Genomic DNA, 10,538 nt, shown 5'->3' with positions numbered 1-10,538 from the left:
TGAGCAAGAGAGAGGCCTGATGGGAGAAACAATACAGTGCTGGCAGTGTTATTCTTCGATCCAATGGTTTCAAATGTATGGTAGGAGGTGTGATTTACATTCCACTCGAGCTTAGTGCTTAGTGTTTGTTTTTTTGGTATGAAATTCGTTCAAATTTTCTAGAAAAATCAGAATTTATCTTCAAATTTCCCGGTTTCATGTATACTTTCCACGCTGAAAAGGTTAGAAAATCATCATTTTACAATGTGCTATGTATATTACGAGGAAAGGCTTGTTATAAGTATTGTAACTTTAATTTTTTTTAATTAAGTAAACGATGAATAGGGTGTTTTGAGCTAAAAATACTGCAAATCCCTCTCGTATCGGCCCCTACATAATCAATGATATCAGCCAATTTGATATGATATCGATTTCATCGCAATTATCCATAGTATCAATAACCGGTATGCATTATCAAACTTAAAATTTTCGAAGATTATCTATGACTTTGGTCATATCGCGTGTTGAAACCATCATAAATATACAAAACTCCAACTTTCTAACCATATACTGACGACATACAATGGCTGAAATGAATCTAAATTGAAATAAAATGAATAATCACCACCGAATATTGCTTTTCAGTGCGTAAAATAAACAAACACCCTCACTTTTGTGGTTCTGAGCTCTAATGTAGATGTCGCATGAGCTGATTCAGCTTTGCGTAAATTCGTCAATAATCTACCGGTGCAGTGTGTGTAGTTCACGACAGGTTTTGTATACACAGTGTGTCAATTAGCTTGTGGAACCGGTAGTAAAGAAAGAACTTAATACTTGTTTTTTTGTTGATTTTATAATTCGAAATAGTTTCCTCAAAATTGATAACTAGATTTTGGCATTGATTTGACAGCAACTCATGTTCCAGCTCAATTTGAGAAATAGAGTTCAACGCTTCGGTCGTCTCGAATGTCAAAAATGTCATTTGAAAATTGCCCTAATTTTTGAGATATCACAGAGCTACAGAGTGAACCAGTAAATGCCAAATCCTGTGAACACGGCGGATGCTTCAAGACACAGACACGATTCCAGCCGAAAAATAACGCACGATCAATGACTTTTGACTCGGTGCATAATCGTGGAGGAAAACCAAATTTTGTGGATTGAGATAATCGGGTAAAATTCGGCGGGTTTTAGCTATCATCAGTGCTTCAAACTTTGCGGCAATATTCTGCCCACACATATTCTCCAGCAACCGTTTGTCACAACGAAGCCAAACTGCTTATACACTGCGTTTCACAACTATAGAACCACTCATTTTTTCTGAGTTTCCAGATATATGTAAGAAGTCGGTTGAATTGAATTATATAGTGTAGGATATAATAACTATCTTCACTTATAAGACTGGTCATTCGAACTTAATTGTTGTGGCCAGACGCGAAACATTTAAAAAACTAAAATTCCAGTTTTTCATAACCATAGAACCAGATGGAAAAACCCTCACTCCTTCACAAAATTAACGTCAATTTCACAGGAATTACAATAATTTGCTAATTCGTAGGTCATCTTTAGTTCTCAATCAGTTCAAATAACCCATTCGGGGTGGTTTCGACCAACTTGCACCATGTTGTAGTGTGTATTTCGTTCTACGCAGAGGATGCTGCTCGTTCAAGCTCTTCAAATTACTCATACTGATTGTAAGCTGCATCTACTATTCGTACGATCACTCCTTATAAGTTCTTGGTAAATTTTTGATCTGGTAAACAAGCTGACCAGTCCAGAATCTGAAGCCGCTATTCATTAAACCATGCCATGATCTTCCGGATTTTATGACTTGATGCCAAATTACCCAATTATCACGGTTTTTGATGCAAAAACAGAAGTAAATGTTTCTGGAGTTGTTCAGTCTGGGAACAAAGACCGCAAGGTGGACTGTACTTTTCGGGATCCTCCAAGCTCGGAACCTGTCGGTTGAACGGTTGGAGCTCTCGTCAGCTGTTGGTGTTCGGATCCGGGTTCGTGTTCGTGTTCGGGTGTGATCGGAAAGCCTTAAAAAAGGCTGATCTATAAACTCTTTTGTAATTTGAAATGTAGAGGAAAAGATGGCGAAAACTTTATAACTCTTTTATATATTTCTTTCTCCTTCTACACTTCTTCTATATGTGGTTCTGCTGCTGCTGCTGCTTTTTGTTCTTCTGCTGCTGCTAGTTATTTTCTGCTGCTGCTTGGGCTTTCCTCCTGATGTTGTCGTCGCGGTGGTCGGTAAAACACTGATGATTCTCGGGCAGCGCTCCTCGCTTTTATAGCGAGCGCGAAGTGCGTTGTTGTTTTTTCTATGCTTCGTTGGTGGTTTCTGGGAAGCGTGGCAAATGATATTGATTTTTCTTCCGTGGGAACGGAACATACTCCCCCGGGCGAGATGATCAGATTCCGCGTTTCTCCAGCTCGAGTAGGTGTTGGTTCTCTTCGATTGGTAGCACGGATAATTTTGATACTGAACGTCGATAAGTTTTTCCGTCACAAAGAATATCTACGACACGAACCAGGTTGTCCGCGCCTGCAAATACCTTTGTCACACGAGCAAGTTTCCATTGCAGCGCTGGACTGTTTCTTTCGTGTAATAGAACAATCATACCAGGTTTCACGTTGTCGATGGTGTTCCAATTTTTTTTGCGGGGCTGAAGAGTGGCTAAATAATCTCTGGACCACGCTGTCCAAAAATGATGACGCATCAGTTGGATGTGTTGCCAACGGCGTAGACGATTGATTTTCACATTCTCACTAAATGTTGGTTCGGGCACAGCGATGAGAGGACGACCAATGAGAAAATGACCTGGAGTAATCACTTCTGGGTCGGTCGGATCGTTCGATATAGCAAATAGCGGGCGAGAATTAAGTATAGCTTCGATCTCACACAGGATTGTAGACATCTCTTCGAAAGTCAAAGTCATATTGCCAATAACTCGTTTTAAATGGGTTTTGGTGCTCTTTACGGCCGCTTCCCACAAGCCACCAAATTCGGGTGCATCCGGAGGAATAAAATGCCATTCCATTTCCTTTGAGTGACAAAACTCTTTCAGACGATCGATTCCTTGTTGATTTTGGAAAACTTTGTATAATTGTTGAAGCTCGCGGTTTGCACCAATAAAATTAGTTCCGTTGTCGGAGTGTATTTCAGCAACCATCCCTCTCCGACTGATAAAACGTTGTAGTGCTGCGATGAAAGCTTCCGTCGTCATGTTTGAAACCAATTCTATGTGCACAGCTTTTGTTGCCATGCAAACAAAAACAGCGAAATATGCTTTTATTATCTTTGGTCGATGTGAGCCTTGCTTGACATTGATGGGCCCGGCGTAATCCACACCCGTAATGGAAAATGGAGGAGACGGTGTGACTCGTTGTCTAGGTAACTCACCCATTAGCTGAGAGAATCCAATTGGCCTTGTTCGGAAGCACTTTATGCAGGACCGGATGACTTGTCGCACAGTTGATCGGGCATTCAATAACCAAAAGCGTTGTCTGATTGCTGATATCAATCCAGCTATACCTATATGGAGTAACTCCTGATGCATAGTCCATATAAGCAGTTTCGTAACCGAACCTGTGTTGGGTAAGATAATCTGATGCTTTGATATTTCAGGAAGCTTGGAATGCTTTAGTCTTCCACCGACTCGTAGCACTCCTTCGATGTAAAAAGGGTTGAGAGAACTTAAGCGTTTGCATTGTTGCTGCGACTCCAAACGATTAATTTCGTCGGCTAGTTCCACTTGCTGGATCACACGTACTATCACCAGCATAGACTGTCGAAGTTCTTTGACGGTTAAATGTGTAGATAGAATCCGTTCGCCGTTTCTGCGTGCGTTATTCTTGAACCGTAACATCCAAGCAATAACTCGTTGAAGTTTCCTAAAACAGCTGTATTTTCTGAAAACCGGCAGCTGCTGTTCGATTATTGCGGCAGATATTATAGGGCAGATGGATTTTAACTCTGGTAAGTCGTCGTCAGGAATCTCCAATGTGGGCTCAGCTTCGATGATAGGTTGGGCTAGAAATTGGGGACCGTTCCACCATAACTCGTTCTTCATTAGCATAATTGGTGCCTGGCCTCGCGAAACAACATCAGCAGGGTTTTCTTCTGAACGAACGTAACTCCACTTAAATTCATCCGTGTTATTGAGGATTTCAGCAACTCGATTCCGTACGAAAATCTCTAGACGATCGGGATGTTTTCTCAACCAAGCCAGGACAATTTGGCTGTCGGACCATAGGATAACGCGCTTAATGTCAATGTCTAGTACGGCAATTACCTTTTTAACGAGGCGACTTAGCAACAGAGCGGCGCATAATTCCTTGCGTGGAATTGTCAGAGCGTGGAGCGGTGCAACTTTCGATTTACTGCATAATAATCGCGATTTAGCTAAACCCCCAGGATACAAACTTCGGATGTATAGGCAAGCTCCATATGCAGCGTTGGAAGCATCGGCAAATCCGTGAATTTCGTAACAGGCTGCTTCGGAGAAGGTCACTTGGCGAGGAATTTTTATCTCCATCAGTTGAGGTAATGCTTGTCTTAGCTCGTTCCATCTTTCACTCATTTCATCATTGATCGGTTCGTCCCAGTCCAAATTGTGCCGCCAAAGTTGCTGGACTAGTAGTTTGGCTTGAACTATCGTCGGTGAAAACAAGCCTAAAGGATCGAACAGCTTGGCCACCTCAGAATATATTTTTCGTTTTGTAGCAGGTGGACGGAAATCGGATGTCATTTTACCAGCAAGGAGAAACTCGTCAGAAGTTGGCTCCCATAGTAGGCCGAGAATTTTGACTGCATTGTTTACCTTTCGTTCTTCGATGGGCTTCGGTGTTTCTTGCTCTCCCAACGGTATTTGTCCCAACATTATTGACGAGTTTGAGCACCATTTGTGAATCGGAAATCCAGCAGTTTCCAGCATCGCCTTCAACTGGTGAAATGCATCGATGGCTCCTTCAATTGTTTCGGATCCGGAAAGCAGATCATCTACGTATGTGTCCTTTAGTATGATATCAGCAGCGACAGGAACTCCTAGTTGCTTGGAATGGCGCGGATGCGGTGCCATAGGTTATGGTTGTTAATTCCAGAACTTGAAGGCAGTCAGTTGAGTTCTCGCGCCAAAATATCCGTTGGTAGCGGGCATCATCGGGATGCACTTGAATCTGTCGATACATTTTTGATATATCTGCGGTGAATACGTACCGATGTTTCCGGAACCGCAACATTATTGCGAACAACTCGTTCTGGACGACCGGTCCGACTAGGAGTGCATCGTTGAGAGACACGCTTGTTGGTGATGGTTTGGCACTGGCATCAAAAACAACTCTACATTTGGTACTAGAGCTATCGGGTCGGAGTACTGCATGATGAGGCATATAGTATGACTTCAGCAACGGGTTGTCCTTCGATTCGTCCACTTGTCGACAATGATTGAGTAGTCGATATTCGCGAATAAAATCCACATACTGCATCTTCAGTTCTGGGTTTCGAAGAAATCGGCTCTCTAGCATGAAAAATCGCTTTAATGCCAAAGCTCGGCAACTTTCCAGTTCGCTGCATTTTTTTTGAGCGGAAGTCTCACTACAAACCTTCCGCTAACGTCACGGGAATGTGTGGATACGAAATGTTCTTCGCAGCGTTGTTCTTCGGATGAAAATGTAGTAGTATCAGCTAATTCTTCGACCTGCCAAAATTTCTGCATCGATTCCTCAATCGATTCGACTGATGCCACTTGCGAATATAGGGTATTTACGTTGCTGCTCACAGTTCCTGTGACCAGCCATCCCAGATGCGAGTCTCGTAAATCGGGGATGTTTTCGTCATTAGTGATGTGATCAGGCTTCAACAGATTGAAAAAAAGCTCCATTCCTATAAGCATGTCGATTTGTTCAGGTTTGAAGAAGTTCGGATCTGCAAGCATGATGTTAGTCGGAATGTTCCATTCTTCGACGTTTATCAATACAGATGGGATCTTTCCGGTTATTTCCGGCGTCACTAAGCATTCCAGTCTGGCGCGGTATCCGCTGCATCTCGATTGGAAATCTACTTCCACTTTATCTCGTGCGATGGTTCTGAGGTTATTAATTCCAGCGATCTGTACACTGGCTCGTTGTTTCGGAATGCCAAGTATGTTGGCCATCCGTTCGGTCAGGAAATTGACCTGAGACCCACTATCAAGCAAGACGCGGCATTGATGCGGTTGTTTATCTTTGTCCATAACCAGAACGACAGCGGTGAGAAGCAATACTGTTTTCGTTGTTCTGGCGTGGTTGCAGGAACAAGTGCTGAGCACGTTTGTTTCATTTGACTGCTTCGTTGTTAAATCTTCGTCGACAAGAGTTATCTTCGATGTGCAAGTTTCACTTTTAGAGTTGTAATTCACGTTCGACGTTACTTCGTCTTCGTGCAGCTGTGTATGATGACGTCTCTGGCATTTGCGACAGCTCCTTGGTGATGGACACTCCTTGGATCTGTGACCTTTCCGCAGGCAGTTGAAACACACGCCCGCAGAACGAACCTTTTCGATCTTCTCCGATGCGGACATGGCGTTAAGTTTGTTGCACTGGAAGTTACGATGCTGTTCACTACAAAAATCGCACTTGTCGGTAGGTGGCTCCTGAATTGACGTAGCTGCATAGGATCGATGACTCACTCCTTTAGTGGTAGTTATTGTCTTCTTCGGATACGAAGGATAATGAGCATTTTCGCACCTTTCTAACACTTGGCACTGGGATTTTAGGAAACTAATTGTTAAGTTGTCAAAGACCGCGAATGTGCGTCTCCACTATAATACGTTTGTTTTCATAACGCTCGGTCAATATTCTCCAAGCGTGCTCGTAATTGGCCTCGTTAATGGTTTTTGCGTCCAACACCCCTGCAGCTTTATCGATGAGGGCCTTATCCAGATGGTATAGCTTGATCGCGTCCGAATCTCGCGATTGAGCCATGACGTCCTGGAACATGGCCTTGAACTTTGGCCACTTCGCGTAATCACCATCGAAAGTCGGGATAGGTGCTTTCAATGGCTGTTGATGGACAATCACTTGCGGGCTTGATGACAATGGAACTTGTGGCTTCTCCATTCGTATGAGGAGTGACTCGACTATGGCAGACGTCTCATCGAACAGTTCCTCGAATAAAATATACTCCTCTTCCTGCCCATTCATTTCGTTTTCTGGAACGGCTGCAATAATCTGACTGTGAAACCCCGAAAATTCATCGTATGCAGACTGCAGTTTCTTTGAAAACACTTTTAACTGCGCCAGCGTCACAGGTGCCTCTTCATTTTCAACGGCATCGTGCATACGGGACACCTTCTGCATTACTTGATTCCGCTGCCGGAATAGAGGAACCAATTTTTCCATGGCTTTGCTATCACTCACTGTTGAATCGTCTTCAAACCCTTTAAATCCTTTCGATTCTTCACTACTTTTGTCCATTTGTTGACCACCTTTTGTGGGTGTACGACTCATCGGCATTTTTAATTTTCACTAAATTCTTCCGAGAAGCTTTGTTTTTCACCCAGCTTCTTTCGCGCACTGTTCGGTTTTTTTTTCGGTAATTTCTCCACACGTCCTCGGGAAATGTACTCGGAAGATCCAAATCCGGTTCGTTAGGACCAATGTTCAGTCTGGGAACAAAGACCGCAAGGTGGACTGTACTTTTCGGGATCCTCCAAGCTCGGAACCTGTCGGTTGAACGGTTGGAGCTCTCGTCGGCTGTTGGTGTTCGGATCCGGGTTCGTGTTCGTGTTCGGGTGTGATCGGAAAGCCTTAAAAAAGGCTGATCTATAAACTCTTTCGTAATTTGAAATGTAGAGGAAAAGATGGCGAAAACTTTATAACTCTTTTATATATTTCTTTCTCCTTCTACACTTCTTCTATATGTGGTTCTGCTGCTGCTGCTGCTTTTTGTTCTTCTGCTGCTGCTAGTTATTTTCTGCTGCTGCTTGGGCTTTCCTCCTGATGTTGTCGTCGCGGTGGTCGGTAAAACACTGATGATTCTCGGGCAGCGCTCCTCGCTTTTATAGCGAGCGCGAAGTGCGTTGTTGTTTTTTCTATGCTTCGTTGGTGGTTTCTGGGAAGCGTGGCAAATGATATTGATTTTTCTTCCGTGGGAACGGAACAGCAGTACTTCATTGCTCTTTTGCTTTTGTATTCGTGTTGATGAAAAGCTATCTGAACCAGGCCTTTTTGAAAACATTTTCCTTAAATCATCAAACTGCCGTCTGCAAAGTAACGAGTTGAAAAACTACATGACATGTTCCGTAAGTCCTTCTAGTATGGAGAAATTCTATTCAAGTTGAATTTCTTTTTAACGGAGAAGTTCTGTTGACATAGTGAACCCATGGGATTAGCTTCCACATTAGTTTTTGGACCCGCAGCTTTGAAGATGGGATTTTCATGGTTTGGGGAGAATTTTCTCAAAAAGACCTGGTTTAGATAGCTTACCATCAACATGAATGTACAGTCAGGAGTGCAAAGAAGTACTTCAGAATCATTTACTGCTGTTTTCGCATCAAAAACAATGTGGTAATTGGGTAATTTGGCATCAAATAATAAAATCCGAAATGTCATGGCATGGTTTAATGAATAGGGGCTTCAGATTCTGGCTGGTCAGCTTTTTTACCAGATCAAAACCCTATCAAGAACTTATATCGAGTGATCGTACGAATAGTAGATGCAGCTTCTAAGCAGAATGAGTAATTTGAAGAGCTTTAACGAACGGTATCCTCCGCGTAGTACAAAATACACATTACAACATTGTGCAGCTTGATCGAAACCACCCCGAATGGGTTATTTGAACTGATTGAGAACTAAAGATGACCTACGAATTAGAAACTTATTGTAATTCATGAAATTGACGTTGAAAGGAAAAGGAAGGAGTGAAAGTTTTTCCATCAGGTTCTTTAGTTATGAAATACTGGAATTTTAGTGATTTAAAACCCTTTTCTCAGTATGGTTCGGTTTTTCAGTGCCACTTGTTTACATTTTACTGACTCAAACAACGGTTTATCAAAATTTCCCCACCCATAAAAACAGCTACACAATATTGTAATCTCGTCTTCTGCCTTTTATCTTTCTGTTCGAGCATACAGAACAATACTCTTCACATCTACACAATGCCGCAATACATGGAATCTCCCATTAAGCCTTTCCTCAGGCATGTATGACAACTTTACCTAGTACCGTTATCGATTCTTCATAGATACACCGTTTTGATACGTGAATAAGTGAACATTAAAATTTGTTTGGAAAAAGTTTAAATGATACATTGTTGAATAATGTATAAGTTTAGTGTAATCCCTTACTGTGAACAGACAAACGGTCACAACAAAATTAAATAAAACAACATGATAAACATAAAAAATAGTTATGATTGTTTTATTTATGTTTGATTTCTCCGTGTCGTGTAAACCCATTTGTAAAAATCACCTGACGATTTAAATGACTCTGATATGCTATGAAGCATCAGTTTTGCTAGACAGGCGAATCAGAATCAGGAGGCTGAAAGCCTCCCAAATAAAGAATAGAAAGTATTGCTACATCAGCAGTGAAATTGTCTGAGTTTGTATGAACTTATGTTTTTGTGATTTAATGGAATATGAGTAGAGGTTTCTTCTTAATAAAGTTACATATTCAATGTAGAAATGCCTTCAATGCGCAAATGCTGTGAATCAGATCATATTCGTGTGCTATATTTTATACTTTCTGTTGGTAAGAGCAAGTTTACGCGCTCTCTGAATCAAAATCAGAAACAGTCATAGTATCTTAGTTCGTTTATTCACCGAGTTAAAAGCGAATTTAAATTGACAAATTTCACAAAATTATTATGTAAAAAAACAAAAACATGTCAAATTTACTTGCATTCAATCTATGGTCCCAAAATAATTTTTGCTTCTTTTCTTTGCCTACCACTACGTGAATAAAGCGGAGAGTAATACACCTGTTATTCTTTTTACGTTGGGACGCTGTTAGTCAGTTGTACCCAGGGATGCCAGGTGATTTTTCAAATGTCTTCACAATCATATATGAGGAAACTAAAATTCATAACTTACTTTCGAACAAGGCTTGATAGTTTTGAAGTTTATTTCTATAAATGTAAAAAACTGCGAACTAAATTTTGTAAGTTTAGAAATGATAATTGGCTTTATAAACCGTTTATTGTTCTCCAGAATTTGAAGTAAAAGTTGCTTTGTTGTTTAATTCATTCCGTATGCTTGGAAAAGTTTGAAAAAAAATCGAGGTGTTGTATCTGAGACACGGCTGCGTAGGACGTAGGACTACGCAATCTTTTTTTTTATTTGTTGATTTATCTTTTCGGATAAAGTCTGCTTCATTTAATATTGGAACAAATTCTTTTGCTCATTGTGGCGCTCCTAGTGGACGGATTTGGAAACTTATTTCACCCACGTGTCGGGAAATTCATTACCTTTTACCATGTATTTATGTCATAACACCAAACGATAGCATTTTGTAAACAACCGCCATGGAAGCCGAACGGAGAGATAAAATTATGCACAGTTTTCTTGAAA

At 41.3% G+C, this 10,538-nt stretch overlaps 1 protein-coding gene across 1 annotated transcript; it reads right to left on the bottom strand.

Annotated features, from left to right (window-relative positions):
• Positions 1-2,399: 2,399 nt before the first annotated feature.
• Positions 2,400-5,475, bottom strand: LOC129774234 (uncharacterized). The gene is made up of 2 exons (XM_055777942.1): positions 5,095-5,475; positions 2,400-5,042 (listed from the first exon to the last, which is right to left on the bottom strand). Exons 1-2 carry the CDS (start codon positions 5,473-5,475, stop codon positions 2,400-2,402), a joined length of 3,024 nt encoding a protein of 1,007 aa, XP_055633917.1.
• Between the last annotated feature and the right edge of the window lie 5,063 nt (positions 5,476-10,538).

The sequence above is a fragment of the Toxorhynchites rutilus genome, chromosome 3 (genome assembly GCF_029784135.1).
Source record: "Toxorhynchites rutilus septentrionalis strain SRP chromosome 3, ASM2978413v1, whole genome shotgun sequence".
Lineage (NCBI taxonomy): Eukaryota > Metazoa > Arthropoda > Insecta > Diptera > Culicidae > Toxorhynchites > Toxorhynchites rutilus.
This window is presented reverse-complemented; position numbering and strand designations above follow the sequence as displayed.